At 48.8% G+C, this 14,965-nt stretch overlaps 2 protein-coding genes across 7 annotated transcripts in view; both read left to right on the top strand.

The window, feature by feature from the left end:
* Nucleotides 1-5,119, top strand: part of Fam117a (family with sequence similarity 117 member A) — a 62,133-nt gene extending 57,014 nt beyond the window's left edge. For all 5 annotated transcript variants that reach the window (XM_052759862.1, XM_052759864.1, XM_052759861.1 and 2 more), the window contains 3 exons: nucleotides 831-1,032; nucleotides 2,165-2,315; nucleotides 3,955-5,119. In XM_052759862.1, the coding sequence (XP_052615822.1) occupies nucleotides 831-1,032; nucleotides 2,165-2,315; nucleotides 3,955-4,255 (654 nt within the window). In that variant the 3' untranslated portion in view covers nucleotides 4,256-5,119. The remainder of the gene's footprint in view (nucleotides 1-830; nucleotides 1,033-2,164; nucleotides 2,316-3,954) is intronic.
* A 2,484-nt stretch (nucleotides 5,120-7,603) lies between these two features.
* Slc35b1 (solute carrier family 35 member B1) lies at nucleotides 7,604-14,253 on the top strand. 2 transcript variants are annotated; one of them, XM_052759866.1, is made up of 9 exons: nucleotides 7,604-8,000; nucleotides 8,654-8,757; nucleotides 9,345-9,475; nucleotides 10,109-10,139; nucleotides 10,866-11,023; nucleotides 11,899-12,025; nucleotides 12,936-13,042; nucleotides 13,187-13,340; nucleotides 13,965-14,253. In XM_052759866.1, the coding sequence occupies exons 1-9, from the start codon at nucleotides 7,789-7,791 to the stop codon at nucleotides 14,015-14,017; spliced, it is 1,077 nt and encodes a 358-aa protein (XP_052615826.1). In that variant the 5' UTR covers nucleotides 7,604-7,788; the 3' UTR covers nucleotides 14,018-14,253. The 2 variants fall into 2 exon arrangements, with proteins under 2 accessions (XP_052615826.1, XP_052615827.1); XM_052759867.1 differs by having other exon boundaries at nucleotides 7,987-8,000; nucleotides 9,370-9,475.
* Nucleotides 14,254-14,965: the final 712 nt, after the last annotated feature.

Genomic DNA, 14,965 nt, shown 5'->3' with positions numbered 1-14,965 from the left:
TTCCCTGTCCCGCAGGCAAAATTACCAGCTACCTCTTTTGCAATCTTGGGCACATTTTTATACTGACAGTTTAATTACAGAATGGCAGTTGGGCAGTATGAACATAATTCTGATGGGTATAGACCTCAGTTTGTTATTTACCTACTGGCTGATTTTTATTTATTATTGCTTATTTACTTATTTTGTTCTTTTGAGACAAGGTCTCACTATGTAGCTCTGGCTGTCCTGGAGCTCACTGTGTAGACCAGGCTGGTTTGGAACTCACAGAAATCACCTGCCTCTGCCTACCAAGTGTTGGCATTAAAGGTGTACACCACCACACCCAGCTTCTGGTTGCTTTTTAAATTGGATATATGTAGGATTTCATATGCCCCCAAACACATGCACACAACTAGTTCACTGGGGTCCAAATACCATCAAATGTTTAAAAAGGAGGATGATAGGTATTCAATGTATGATAACCATCTGCACATTTGTCCTGCAGTGGCTTATAGCATGTGTGCTGTTCTGGTACCTTGCCCCTCTTATGTCACCCTGTGTATCAATCACCTTTGTGTCCAAGAGACTCGTACACAGAGGGGCACTGATCACATGACACAAATGAACGGGACTGTACAGTGGACTAACAAGCCTCGAGGGAAAAGACCAAAAGTGCTCTGGGAGAAACAGTTTCTCCTAGACTGAAGGTAGGTCAAGGAATAAATGACTTGAGGAAGTGACAGTCTTCTGTCCTCGAGGCTAAGAGAAAAGGTGCAGAGAGTCTCCTGGGGGTCACTGCAGTCACCGGGCTGAGTAGGCCCTGGCCTGAGTCTCTTCTCCTTCCTCATCAGATTCTTGAGGTCCCTGATGGGCACCGTGCCCCAGCTCCTTCACACAATAGCAGCTGTGACCATCCCCTCCTCCTCCTGGAACCAGGCAACATGACCAGCTCTCCCTCTGTGCCCCTGGCATCCCCTCAGCCTCCTGGCCAGGCTAGCCGTGAGGAGCACCGGGGTGCCACTGAGGAGCTGACATCCATCCCCAGTGACAAAGGTAAGTCATGGAGCCAAGGCACTAGAGCTGGCTCTGGGCAACAGGAAGGGGGCTCCACTGGCCTTTACTCTGAAGCAGTTTCAGGCCTGGCATTATTATGAACCAGCCAGTGTCTGTGAGTTCTGCACACTCTACCTGTGATAATAATGGCCCTACAGCACTCTGACTCCTAGTTTATATTATAAAGTCTCTAACCCAAAAGAATAGCCTTTCCCATCCCTGTTATTTGGCTGAGGTTCAGGGCGCCACGGTAGAAAACCAGGGCATCTCCATTCAAGGGTCCCCTTGACTCATCCAGCTAGAGCTTCCACCCAGTTATAAATCAGGTAAAACAGTGCAGTCTCTTATTCAGGGTCCTGCATGTTTGACCCAGACTGACACTTCAGCTTTCTGGCTCTGAATTCCTACTTTCTCCCATGCACACCTTGGCCATCCACTGTATAAGGCAGGATCCTTCTAACACCGTATGTTGGAAAGCACTGTTACCCACACCATCTGACTCGCTGCTCACACTAACCCCGTGAGGTAGGCTAGCCGAGGGCACAGTCTGACAATATACACAGGGAAATAAACAGAGCACCGAATGAGGAGGAATAAATGTAAGAGAAACACAGATAAAGTCAATATTTGCAGCCTAGGCAAAGTGCAGTTCCAGGATGGAAAGTGAGAGAAATTTTATCCTCTGAGTGGGGTAGAGTCAAGGTTGCTTCTTGGAGTTAATACAAGAGTATTGTACAGGAGGGGATAGCATTTCCAAAATGCAGATTGATGAAGCTGTGGTGTTCCTCAGGCAGGGCACTGCTCCCAGGAGAAGGCAGAGGGACAGCAGGTAGTTCCCTTTATGTCAGAGAGCCAGGCACTCTCTTGGCTCCTGGGAATATAGGATTGAAAGGAATCTTTTTCTATCATTCAGCAATTTTGTCCCCTTTGGTGGTGGTACTGGGAATAGAACCCATGGCCTCATACTGCTTAGTAAGTGCTCTACAGCTGAGCTACACCACCAGCCTCAATGACATAGTATGAAATATGCCTGAATAGCAGAGCTATGTGGCCCCTTTGTACAGAAGGCTTGAGCTTAAGAAAGTGGAGGCTTTCCTTTGCCTCCATTGGTTCAACCCTGCTCTGTTTGCAGCCTCCTCTCCAGGCCGCCCAGCCTTCCTAGAAGATGGCAGTCCATCTCCAGTCCTTGCCTTTGCTGCCTCCCCCCGGCCCAATCACAGCTACGTCTTCAAACGGGAGCCCCCAGAAGGCTGTGAGAAAGTCCGTGTGTTTGAGGAGGCCACGTGAGTACATCCCATGGATGGGGCGTGGGAGGGAGGGGCAGCATGGAGGGTGAGCCTGTGTTATCCCACCTGACAGGTCCTTCTTCAGTCTCCACTCTCTCCGGTCTAGAGGTGCCGTTAACATCAGATGATCAGTCTCGCAGATTTTCCATGATCAAACTTGTTGACATTACCTACTCTGAGCACTTAAATCTTTGCTTATCATTATCTCCATAGAAACCTGCTTTCTGCCCACATGCCAGCCACAAGCACAGAGGGAGCTGGAAGGGAAAGAGATCTGAAACCTAAGCCTTTTGTTCCTTCTTTTTTATTTATTTATTTATTTTTTTACCATTCCTGGGGAAAGTATAAGGACTTGCTAGACCGTAATCAGAGAGGAGTAGGGGGGAAGCAGGCAGATAGATAGACAGGCAAGCAGGCAGACAGACAGACTGAATATGAATGCATGAACGAGAATGAACATACCAGTACTTTTTTACCCCCTGGCTGGCTGTTCAGTTCTAGCGTTGTGATCTTCCAGAAAGAAATCTAATTCTTGCAAGAAAGAACTTTGGAATATTCTCCAATCATATTGGATGGTTCAGAAGCCATCCACTGATCTCTTTACCATCTGTGTGGGTTTGAGGATAGCCGTTGCAGAGGCCACCCCAGTCCCCCCTGCAGGTCTGAGAGAGCTTGTTCTGTTTTCTCCTGCAGCTTTCTATTTGTTTGGGCAGATTCACACTGGAGTTGTGGTTTCGATAGCAGCCAGGAAGTTTAGTCATGGTGTGGGAGTAAAGATTTGGCTAGGTCTGGGTTTCGGGCATTGAGGGCACCATTTGTATCTCAACTGAGGGAGAAGACAGCCCATGGTGGTAGGCGTTCTGGAAAAGAACCACTGTCAGCAGGTCTTCGTTACTGTTCCCACTGCTGCCTGGTGTTCCTCAGGCTTCTGGTCCTCTGAGGTGTTGTGAAGGAAGAGGCTCTCCCTCAGCTTCTGCAGGCTGGGCTCTTCTAGCTTCCCTCCCTCCACACCATGAGCACAGATGGAAGTGAGGCTGTTCCTCATTGTGTCCCAGAGTCATGAAGCTAGAGGTAGTCTACCTCAGTCATCTCTAGCTTCCCACTCTGCATTAGACCTTTATGGAAGGTGCTGTTGATCAGTTATTTCCTAAGAACTCCTGGGCTTTCTTCAGTTTTCCTACAGAGAAATTCCTTATACGCATATATTTCTGTAGTTGGTAATAGAACGCAGGGCCTCGCACATTCACCCCTAGCCCAAGATACATTTTTAATTGTCATAACTAGGGAGAAGGAGACATGATCCTGCTGATATCCAGTTGGTACAGTCAGGGATGCTGTTAAATGTCCTGTGACATGCATGGCGGTACCTCTGACCATGATCCCTGCAACAGGGAATTATTCAACCCCAGATGTCAATAGGGCTAAGGCTGGGAGCCCTGCTTCAGGTCAAACCCACTGCAGCAGCAATGAGACCTGAGGGACCTGAAAGGTGGCAGAGTTTTTCAGGTTTTGCTCAGGTCACTATCCTCTCTGAACAGGGACCCAGCTCCCAGGGCGCCCTGCTGAAGCCCAGTCTCCCTTCTTTCACTGACTGTTTTTCTGTGTACTGACATGTCTGTCTTTCTCCATCCGTCAGGTCCCCAGGTCCTGACCTGGCCTTCTTGACTTCCTGTCCTGACAAGAACAAAGTTCACTTCAACCCGACTGGCTCAGCCTTCTGCCCTGTCAGCTTGATCAAGCCCCTCTTCCCCAGCATGGGCTTCATCTTCCGGAACTGCCCCTCCAACCCTGGCTCTCCTCTTCCCCCTGCCAGCCCCAGGGCACCACCTCGGAAGGATCCAGAAGCTTCCAAGGCCTCCTCACTGCCATTTGAGCCATGGCAGCGCACCCCACCATCAGAAGAGTCCGTGCTTTTCCAGAGCTCCTTGGTAGTCTGAGCCCCACCCCACTCCTTACACATACTCTTACCATGGAGACTAGTGCCTTGGTGGCAAGCTCCTCATTAGCTCCCCAAGCTGGGGGGTCGAGGAGCCCCTTCCCTCTTGGCCTTTGAGCACTTTCATTTATTGTGTCAAAGCTCCAGGTCCTTTGGACGTCAGCCCCTCCAAAAGGGAGGAGACTTACCTTCTCCACTAGCAGCTAGGCAGCTCACAACTTACACTTGTGTACCTGCGGCTTCCCTCACTTGCTAGAAGGTCTCGAGTCTTCTAGCCCAGGGTGTGAGTTCCAATGACTTATAGGAGGCTCTTGTTATGGAACAAGTTGGCTGTGAATGAGAGAGGGGAGATGCCACAGACTTCCTTACAGCCCCACCTCTAGAGACAGAGGAAAGCAGACCAGATGCCTTCCTCCTAGAGGAGCTGACCAAAGTGGTCCTCAGGGCCAGAACACTTGACCAATTCAGCTGTTGGCAGGGGGACCACGAGATTTCCCAAGTGGCATTTTCATCTCACTTTTACCCTGACTAAAGATTGTCTTAAGCAGCATCCCAGCCCAAAGTGGATAGTGGGAAGAGGGAGAGCTGGCACTCCTCCAGGTGGCATGTAGTGGCTCCATACCCTCCACCTACCCCAGGGTTGGGTTGGATTAGAAAAATGCCTATTTTTCTTGTATCGATGTAGAAACTCTATTTTCTCCCAAAGACACTATTTTTGCAACTATTTGAAGTTTGTATATTTTCCATACTGCAGAGCTTACACAAAATTGAAGAATGTTAATGTTCGAGTTTTCTTATCTTGTGTTTAGAGGTTGTTTTTTGCAGATCTTGATGTTAATAGACCAAATAAATAAGTATTCCAGCAGTTTGGGTTCCCTGAATCCCTGGGATGGGAGGAGTACGGTAGAATGGAAGGCTAAGGTTATAGCTGTCCCTTTAGCCTGTCTTCAAGAGAAGGAGCCCCATTTAACACATCATGGTCTAGTTGCTGTAAGGATGGGCCTTGCTAGAGACTCTTCCCGAAGACACACTAACGGTAGACTCATGAAGTCTTGTCTAGAATGGAGAGCATGATGTGTCCTGCAAGTGGATATGGGAGTCACTAGGGAAGGGGCTAACCATAGTCTGAAAAGGCTCCTGAGGGACAGGCGACTTGAGAGAGAGCATGAGGCAACTGAAGGGAGACAGTTTGACACTGCAGGTACTTCTTGCTTTGGCAGGGAAACAAGACCAGGGAATGACATGAAGCTAGGACAGCATTAAGGTTTTAAATTCATGCCTGTGTCTCAGTGAGTACCCAAGGCATAGTGTGCAGCCTTGGAGGGGGCACAGAAACTGATCTTGCCCTTTCATAGCCTCTCAGTTGGTGCTGCGCTGTAAGAACTTAGACACATGGGGCTGGAGAGATGGCTCAGCGGTTAAGAGCACTGGCTGCTCTTCCAGAGGTCCTGAGTTCAATTCCCAGCAACCATATGGTGGCTCATAACCATCTGTAATGAGATCTGACACGCAGGCAGAACACTGTATACATAACACACAATAAATAAGTCTTTAAAAAAAGGAACTTAGACACTTGAGAAAAGTGGGAATTGCCATCCCAACATTCTGTTAGTGCATGGAATTTATGAAGCATTTTGGCAAAAGACATTCCCATTCTATTGGGTGGAAAGTTTACCCTAATGGGTACAATTGTATCTGTCTCAGAAGACCTCAGGACAGACCCCTAGGCCAGGCTATCCCAACTACTACTATCTATTGGTTTGGTAATCACCACATACCAAGTTAGGGTATTTAAATGAAATGTCATTGGGAATATGACAACCGTTAGATGAGAGAAATATAAGCACCACTCTCTGAGTGAAGGGAGGTCAAAGAGATTGAATAACTTTTTCCAAAAAGACCATACCAAGTTGGGGAGTAAGAATTGGAACATTGATCGCTTCTCTCCACAGCTGGGGCTTCCTAACCACAGAGCTCTCCTGCTGGTTATTATATTGCCATGATTTCTCATGGGGAAACTCAACCCAGGTCAGGTGAATTGTCTGTGGTACCAGTTGGTAAATTAAAGAGGCAGAAATGGAATCCAAGACTCACCCAGTTACTGTTTGGTTCCCTGGAAGTGTCTGCTGATTCAGTAGAGTAAGTCAAAGGTCAGGAGTAAAAGAAGTGTGGGAATTCCTCTTCCCCAAAGGAGACACTAGGCAAGGGACAGAGCCCATCTTCTCTTAGTCCTCCTAGCCCTGAAAGATGGCTGGCTTGTCCCCAAAGTCTTAGTGAGTCAGGTCCCCAGTGATGGGTGTGGTTGCTGTCTGGCCTTTCCTTCCTTTGCCTGAGGCTGTGCCAGAGGAGCCAGGCTGCTAGAAGAGAAAAGCAGGCCAGAGGCCCTCGGCTGCCTGTGAATTGGAGTGGGGTTAGTCTTGTAGTTCTAGTCAAGCAGGTGGAAACCCAATCATTGGATTGGGGATGAGCCCAATAATGGGAAGGGGTGTGTGTGTGTGTGTGAGGGGTTGCTTCATTGGAGAGTTGGAAGGCCTTGAAAAAAATCACTTAAGTACTTAATGGGGGGTGGGAGGGCAGAGAAGAAAGGATTGTAAACTCAAGGTCATTCTCCTACATAGCAAGTTCGAGGGCAGCCTGAGCTACGTAAGATCCTGTCTCAGAACAAACAAACAACAAACAAAAACATTTCAATAAACTTGAAGTTTTCACCTCCAAGAGGTGAGGAAATAAAATTGAAGTTGAGAAAATGTGATGACTAATAATACCTCAAACTTGCACAGCACACTTTACAGTTTATAAAACACTTTGGCAAACCTTAGCTCATTGAATCCTCAGAACACTCAAGGGGTGACAGGGTGCTTATTACTAATTACTCCTAGTTTACAGAGTGAGAAAACTGGGGCTCAGAATTTAAGTAACACTGCTGTGCTGCCTTTAAGTGACAAGAGCGCTGGTGTATCACGGAGTCTGCCCTACGGGCTTCCTGTCTTGGAAACCTCAAGTGCCAGAAGACCTGTATTCCTCATCCAGGCCTTGAACGCCCCGTAGCCGGGGTTGGAGTCGCTGACGCTGGACAACGACTAGGGGGCGCTAAGGCACTATGAAGAGTCCTTGGCGTTAGGACCCAGCCGAGGCCTGACAGCCCATCGCAAAAAAGACTTTTGATTCACTCTCCTGGCCTCACCGCCTCTTTCTCCGCCCATCTGTCTATTTTCGCTCCGCGTAGCCAATTGATAACGTCCACATACTCGTACGTCATCACTGTACGCCGGGTTATCTCCTAGGCCTCCCCGCCGAGCTCCGGGTTGTAGGTGTCCTCGGCGTTGCCTGATCGGAAAATCTAGGGGATGAGGCCTTAACCTCGATATGGCTGGCTCTCCTGGCCACCAGGAATGGAACCAAGGTCTCAAGACCTGCCTTCTCTTCTAGAATGCTGCTGTCGGGGTGGGAGGCATTTCTCTTTCGGCAGCTGTGAGCTGGCAGTTCTGGAGGTGGCTGCTCCGTCCTACAAGGCGGCGGTCGCACGCAGCTCTTATGAGGTCCCTGCCACCGGCCGGCGATGTCCGCCTGGAGCTTTCGCCTTCGCCGCCGCTACCGCTACCTGCTCTGAGCGGGTCTCCGGCCGACTCGTCCGTGCGTCTCATGGCCGCTAGCAGATCCCTGGTGCCTGACCGGCTGCGCCTGCCGCTGTGTTTCTTGGGTGTCTTTGTCTGCTATTTTTACTATGGGATCCTACAGGAGAAGATGTGAGTGGACCCTTGGGGGGCAGGACTGCTAACATCCCCCAACCAGGGCCGGCATCCAGTACCCACCGCCTGCTTTACGGCCTGATCCTCAGGCTTCCTGTGTGTGGTATAGGTCTCCCTCTTCTCCGGCTCGGCCCTCTGACCTCTTTTGCACTCTGCTATTATGTGTTGCCGGCTGAGCATCCTTGTGGTTCTAAAATTCCAGGGCTGGCCTCTGGATTTTGGAGACGCGATTCTTTTTCTTCCTTTAGATGTTTTTACCTTTATTTATTACAAGAGCGTTCTGTGACCTGAGAACCAGGTCTTTATTAACTCTCGGGTGCTTGCAGACCGCTAATCTTACTGTTCTCTCTCTTGCTTTCCTACTGGGGATACTTTTTATCCCGCTATCTGACTTTCCTTGTTGCCCCTAACTGTATTCTTTATGGATATTCTTTCTTTTGGTTATGGTATCAGTAGACTAGCCTATCTAGTTTCTAGGTTTAAATCAAATCGGCCCCTTTGAGTAAATAAACTCAATGATCCTTATTAACTCTCACTACATCCACAAAAGCACGATATTTCCAAAGCCCTCAGTGACTCTGAACATACTTGATGACACCGAGTGACACATACTAATTTCTCCTGTCTCTTTTTCTTGTATTTCATCGTAGAACAAGAGGAAAGTATGGGGAAGGACCCAAACAGGAGACATTCACCTTTGCCTTAACTTTGGTTTTCATCCAGTGCGTGATCAATGCTATGTTTGCCAAGATCTGTGAGTACCTCCTAGTAATTTGTTTGGTGCACCCACCTTTTCCCCATATTCTGGACATTAGATGTGGATTCATCTTTAAAGTCTAAGTTTTCCCTACCTCCATACCCTTGAAGATTTAAACAGCCCTTCTGCAGTCTGTAAAACCAATGGTTGTGAAATGAGATTAAAATATTAGGTCTCTAAATTATACCAACTTTTGAGTCTGAAATGACTGGGCCTTCTGTATTCCAAATCCCCACTGAAAATACTTAGAACATTTTCCCCTTTATCCCTTTGACTTTGCTTTGTATGACAGCTTCAAACATGTCTTTGTTCCTTGAAGCCTATTGGCAGAGTTAAGCCATCCTTTCTAGAATTCAATGAATCCCTACCTCCCCTCTGCATGTGGTCTTGTTAGGCTTAAGGGGAACTGGAGAGATGAATAATTTTCAGAGATTTCCCAGCTTAAGAGAATAGAAATGGCTGTCTTACTTGACAGCCAAGTTCCTTTCCTATCGCCCCAGCCTCTGCTTAGTGGTCCATCCTTGCCCCACTGGGTTTCTCTTGTATGTTTTGTTTGTTTTTGTTTTATTTTTGTCTTCTCCCAGTGATCCAGTTTTTTGACACTGCCAGGGTGGATCGTACTCGGACCTGGCTCTATGCTGCCTGCTCTGTCTCCTATGTGGGTGCCATGGTCTCCAGCAACTCAGCACTACAGTTTGTCAACTATCCAACTCAGGTGAAATCTCAGGGTGAGACGAGAGTTGGCTCAGAATTGTGTGGACAGGACTAAGGGGTCTTCCCTAAGGTCTGAGATTTAAATAAAAAGAAACAGTCCTAGGGTCTAGGGATGTAGCTCAGTTGGTAGAGCTTGCTGAGCATGCATGAAGACCTGGGTTAGGGCTAGGGATGTAGCTCAGTTTTAGAGCTTGCTGAGCATGCGTGAAGACCTGGGTTCCATCCCCAGCACTGCATGAGCCAGGTGTGGTGTTACGTGCCTCCAACCCCAGCACTCAGGAGGTAGAGGCTGGGGATCAGACTCAGAGTCACAGTCATCTTCAGCTGTATCTCCAGTTCAAGGCCAACCTGGGCTACTTGAGACTATGCTTCAAAAATAAATAAATAAATAAATAAGAAAAGAAAAGAAAGGGGGTGGAGAAAAAAACCAGTCATAGCAGAGTATGCTTGAGAAGAGTGTAGAGTGTAGGACCATAGAATTGGGGTATGAGTATGGGTCTGGCCGTGACAGGATAGCTTCTTGAGGCCAAGTTCTCTGGTACAGTGCCAGTGCTAACGCCTTTTAATGCAGCACCTGCGACCCTTCCTGGCACATCACAGGTGCTCAGAAATCACTTGCTCACTTTTATTTCAGGTCCTTGGTAAATCCTGCAAGCCAATCCCAGGTAAGCAAAGATGATCCAGTCCCCGTCCTCTGTGCTCACTCTTCCTCTCTCTCCAAGAGCGCTGAGTCCCTCTGGGTTTTACCATCTCGTCATAGGTCTGTCTAGGGATTTTCCTGTCGTCTGTTGCTTCCTGTGGTGTGCACAGGCTGAGCGAGGGCCAGAAGCTGACCTTGCCTACTTTGTGTGCTTACACCGTCACCTCACACCCTGAGTCCCCTTTGGGCCAGCAGTTTCTTCCTTCCTCATCTTTCCCTGTTCTCCACCCTTGCCCAGTTCCTTCCTGGACTCTTGTCCTCTGCCCTTCTCCACCTTATTCACTACTCAAGCCTGTTGCTCAATCATCTTTATCTGGGTGCCAGCCCAACACCCCTCCCAGCTCTCAGCCTCTTTTCTCCTTCAGTCTTGACATGGCTGTCAGGAGGAGGGTGCTGGCGTCACTAATGCCAGTGGCTCTCAGGAGGAGGGTGTTGGGGTCACTAATGCCAGTGGCTGTCAGGAGGAGGGTGTTGGGGTCACTAATGCCAGTGGCTGTCAGGAGGAGGGTGTTGGGGTCACTAATGCCAGTGGCTGTCAGGAGGAGGGTATTGGGGTCACTAATGCCAGTGGCTGTCAGGAGGAGGGTGTTGGGGTCACTAATGCCAGTGGCTTTCAGGAGGAGGGTGTTGGGGTCACTAATGCCAGTGGGTGCTTGAATTGCCACTGTTTTTGTTTTTGTCTCCCCTATAGTTATGCTCCTTGGGGTGACCCTCCTGAAGAAGAAGTACCCAGTGGCCAAGTACCTGTGTGTGTTGCTAATTGTGGCTGGTGTAGCTCTCTTCATGTACAAGCCCAAGAAAATGGTTGGGGTTGAAGAGCACACCGTCGGCTTTGGAGAGCTGCTTCTGGTACACAGTCCTTTTATGAAGGCAGCCTTTTCTAGCACATTCCAGCAAGGACAGTGGAGGCAGGCAGAAAGCCAAGGGGGATGGGAGCTGCTATTATCCCCTGACTGCTGTTGCTGGTCTTTGCTGCAAGGACCCTGGTTCTGCTATGGCCACAGCAGGAAGGCTGAAATATTTAGCTACAGCTAAGCAATCTCCTGGAGAAGAGTGCTCTGGGGTCTGTGCTTAGATCCTGGTGTGAGCTCAGAGAGACCCAAGAAGGAAAGAAGGTGTGTGCTTCCCTAGGTTTTCAGGCAACATAGAAGCCAGACTTGAATCAACAGGAGCTATCGTTTAGTGTTAGACCCTGTCCCAAGTGCTTCATATCTTTATTGATTAACTTTTATAACAGTCTTCTGACACAGGTAGTATTATCTCCATTTTACAAATGAAAAAACTGAGGAGAGGCTAAGTCACTTGCCCATTGTCACACACGTCGTGGCAGTCAGGATTCCAGGCCAGGCAGTCAGATCTCAGACCCTAGTCTTTGGAGGTAGTTCTTTACAAGCAGAAGGCACCCTGCAGGAGGAGGCCCACTCACCATGGCCTATTCCAGTCCCTGTGCGCCAGCTTGTAGGCTTCGACATTGGGAAATGGCGGGCTTCCTGCTCTGCTCTGATTACAGTCCATTGTGATGAGGTTAGTCTGTCAGTCCAGTGCCTGCCTAGGGACAGCTAGCATGGTCTTTCTCTCCCCCCTCCACCTGACCACAAGCAGCTTTAGTTCTGAGGACTCAGAGCAGCAACTTTCTGAAGTGCCTGAGGGAAGATCTTGTGTCCTGGGTTAGGAAGGGGCCCTGCTGGCCACCTCATTGCCAGCCGCTCCCTTTCCTTTCTCAGCTCTTGTCTCTGACCCTGGACGGACTGACAGGTGTTTCTCAGGACCATATGCGGGCTCATTACCAAACAGGTTCCAACCACATGATGTTGAACATCAACCTTTGGTCCACATTGCTGCTCGGTGCTGGTAAGGAGCTGTTCTGCTGTTCTTTGCACAGATCACCAGAGGGCAGACTGCTCTCATCCATTTATCCCTAGCTCTGCTGCCAGTTGCTAACTTGGTGCAGGCCAAGGGCCTGACTTGGTTCCAACATGCCCTTCTGTCCAGCCCCTGAGAGACCTTCCTGGAAAGACCTGTGCTGGCAGTGTCTCTGCCCCCTGTTACTGACACTGTAGGGGTAGACATGTGCCAGGTATCATGAGAAGCTACGTGGTGAAATACATGGGGTATCTAGGGAATTCTTTCTCAGGAAGCGAATGAGACATTAGTATGGTACTTGCTGACTTAGGAGTATACTGGAGTTCATGTATGAAACCTTTGATTTGGAATCAGTGGTACCTAACTTCTCAAATCTGAGCACATGAAGAGGGTATTTTTCATGTAGCATGATGGGGTTAGTGGAGAAGACTTGGTGGCTGGAGGTGACTGATTCCAGGAGTGTCCTTGAGCTGGAGACCTAGAGGTCACTGTCAGCAACATCCAAGGATCTCTGCTTCTAATCCCTTTTTTAAAATTGCTGGTTTTGGTTTTTACTTTTGTTTTGTCTTCTGAGGCATTTTCTCACTCTGTAGTTCAGGCTAGCCTAGTACTCACAATCCTCCTGCCTCAGCTTCTGAGAGTTCTGAGATTACAGGCACAAAGCCAAATATACCCAACATCAATCACTTTGGTAGAAGTATATCATTAACTTTGAAGCCTTTCTTGGAAAATCAGGTTAGTTTCTGTAACTAGACAGGAATTTGAGAAAGGTGCATACCAGGCCAGAATAAACTCCACATATGGTTCCTCGCCCAGCCTCCCTCATGGTATTTAAGCAGGCTGCATGCAGGTGTATGGGTAAGCATAAGATGAGCTGTTTACTTCTTGAATTTTTTAGGGATCCTGTTCACCGGGGAACTCTGGGAGTTCTTAAGCTTCGCTGAGAAGTACCCAAGCATCATCTATAACATCCTGCTCTTTGGCCTGACCAGTGCCCTGGGTCAGGTAAGTTCTTTGGAGGAGGCAAGCTCGGCTTCCCTCCTGTGTCAGTTAGAAAGACTGCTGGAGGAGGAGGGCGGCCCAGTGAGCCTGGTGTCTGTTGTAACTCACAGCAATGCTCAGGAGTCTCAACCACCTTTCTCTTTCCAGAGCTTCATCTTCATGACAGTTGTGTATTTTGGTCCCCTGACATGCTCCATCATCACCACAACACGCAAGTTCTTCACCATTTTGGCTTCTGTGATCTTCTTTGCCAACCCCATCAGCTCCATGCAGTGGGTGGGCACCGTGCTGGTATTCCTGGGTGAGTACTACCCAGAGCAAGTGCCTCCAGGGGCCACCGAGGGAAAATGGCAGGAGTTTATCTTGTGATTTTAAAGAGAATTTTTCTAAAGGGGAAAGGAAGCGTGGTTTCTGATAGGACCTTCCTCCTGTGCACTCCATCTTCGTGGTGTCGGTCCTTTAGTGACGTGAGCAGGACAGAGTCTGGTATTTACTCCCCTGCCACCTGTGATATTATAGGAGCTGAAGGAAACAGCTGGGGAATTTGATTCTGACTTTTCTTTTGGTATTGTTGTGTGTGTGTTCCCAGTGTCTTGGGTTTTTCTTTTTTTTTTCATTCGACGGCATTCTGTTTTCGTTGAGGAAGCCACATAAAATAGTCTTCCAAAGTTTGTTGTACCTAAAACTGGGCAAAGTGGTGCACACCTTTAATCCCATGTGAGTTCGAGGCCAGCCTTGTCTACACAGTGAGTTCTAGGACAGCCAGAGCTACCTGTCTCCAAACAAAAAAATCAAAAAACAGAAAAAAAAACAGAGTCTGTTGTATCTAAATCCCCACCTTTGGGAAGCTAGGCTGGCTTCCTCAAATTATTGGCAGGCTTCATGTCCTCCCATGAAGTTTAAGCAGCTTCTCCCCTTTCCATAGGTCTCGGTCTTGATGCCAAGTTTGGGAAAGGAGCAAAGAAGACCTCCCACTAGGAAGAGAGAGGCTTCCTCCACTCCAGAAACACTTAAATTATTATCTCCAACGGTGACATCTTGGGAAAATGGACTCAATCACGATAAGGGACTGGGTTCCAACCTTTTTATAAAAAATAAATAAATAAAATCAAAGGAAGCAAGATGGAATATTCTAAACAAAGCAACAAGACAGGTTGCTAATGTCTGGTTTTTCCCAGTCTAGCACAAATAAAGAGAAGAAAGGCAAACTGGAAGCTGGAGACCCTCCTGCTGCTCTCTGGGCTGGGCTGGGCTGGGCGAGGCTGGGTGGTAAGGCTCCCCACGAAGTGCACAGAAGTGTGTATGAGCAGGGAGAGCTCTGGGAGTTGGCAGGGTTGTGCCAGCAGCCTCTGTTCCCACGGGCGAGCTCTAAATATGCTGAGACAGGTGGCTGGCTGTTAGAGCCAGAGGATGTAAAATCACTTCAAAGCACGGCAGCAAACGAGTCGGGTGTGCCAAAAAACGGAAGGTGTGTTCTCAAGGAACACCGAGAGCTCCAGACGGGCCCAGGACCTCAAAACCCGCTGGCTTTTATCGTGTTCCTACTGCACCCCTCAGCCAGACTTAACCCAGAACCTGTGTGTGAATCGTGAACATGTTTCCGAGGTCCCTGAGCATGCTTTTCCCGACTCCCTCCCTCCTTCCTTCTGCTCTTGGTCCACCTGGCCCCCTCTGGGGAGCCTGGATTCATTCCTCCTGTTCCTCTGCCCACTTCAGCTGAAGCATCTCAGCCCTCTGCCATGCTGGTGTGCCAAGGTGTCGCCACGCCAGCTCCTGCCCGTTGAAGGGGATGCTGGCGGAAGGCAGGGTGGCTGAGTCCCGGTTCAGAGCAGCTGTCAAGTGCTCTGGGTGGTAATGGGGGAGAAGGAGGAGCATGGAGCAGAGCCACCTGCTCACTCCTGCCTTCAGAGCCGGAGCACAATCCTC

The sequence above is a fragment of the Peromyscus californicus genome, unplaced genomic scaffold, assembly GCF_007827085.1.
Source record: "Peromyscus californicus insignis strain IS unplaced genomic scaffold, ASM782708v3 Scaffold_3__1_contigs__length_106647218, whole genome shotgun sequence".
Classification (NCBI taxonomy): domain Eukaryota; kingdom Metazoa; phylum Chordata; class Mammalia; order Rodentia; family Cricetidae; genus Peromyscus; species Peromyscus californicus.
This window is presented reverse-complemented; position numbering and strand designations above follow the sequence as displayed.

What these genes read in the sequence shown, in the direction of transcription:
- Slc35b1 (XM_052759866.1), top strand. Translation starts at nt 7,789, where the DNA reads ATGAGGTCCCTGCCACCGGCCGGCGATGTCCGCCTGGAGCTTTCGCCT. An exon ending in GCTTTGGAGAGCTGCTTCTG is followed by an intron (nt 11,024 to 11,898) that starts GTACACAGTCCT and finishes TTCCTTTCTCAG; the next exon opens with CTCTTGTCTCTGACCCTGGA. An exon ending in CACATTGCTGCTCGGTGCTG is followed by an intron (nt 12,026 to 12,935) that starts GTAAGGAGCTGT and finishes TGAATTTTTTAG; the next exon opens with GGATCCTGTTCACCGGGGAA.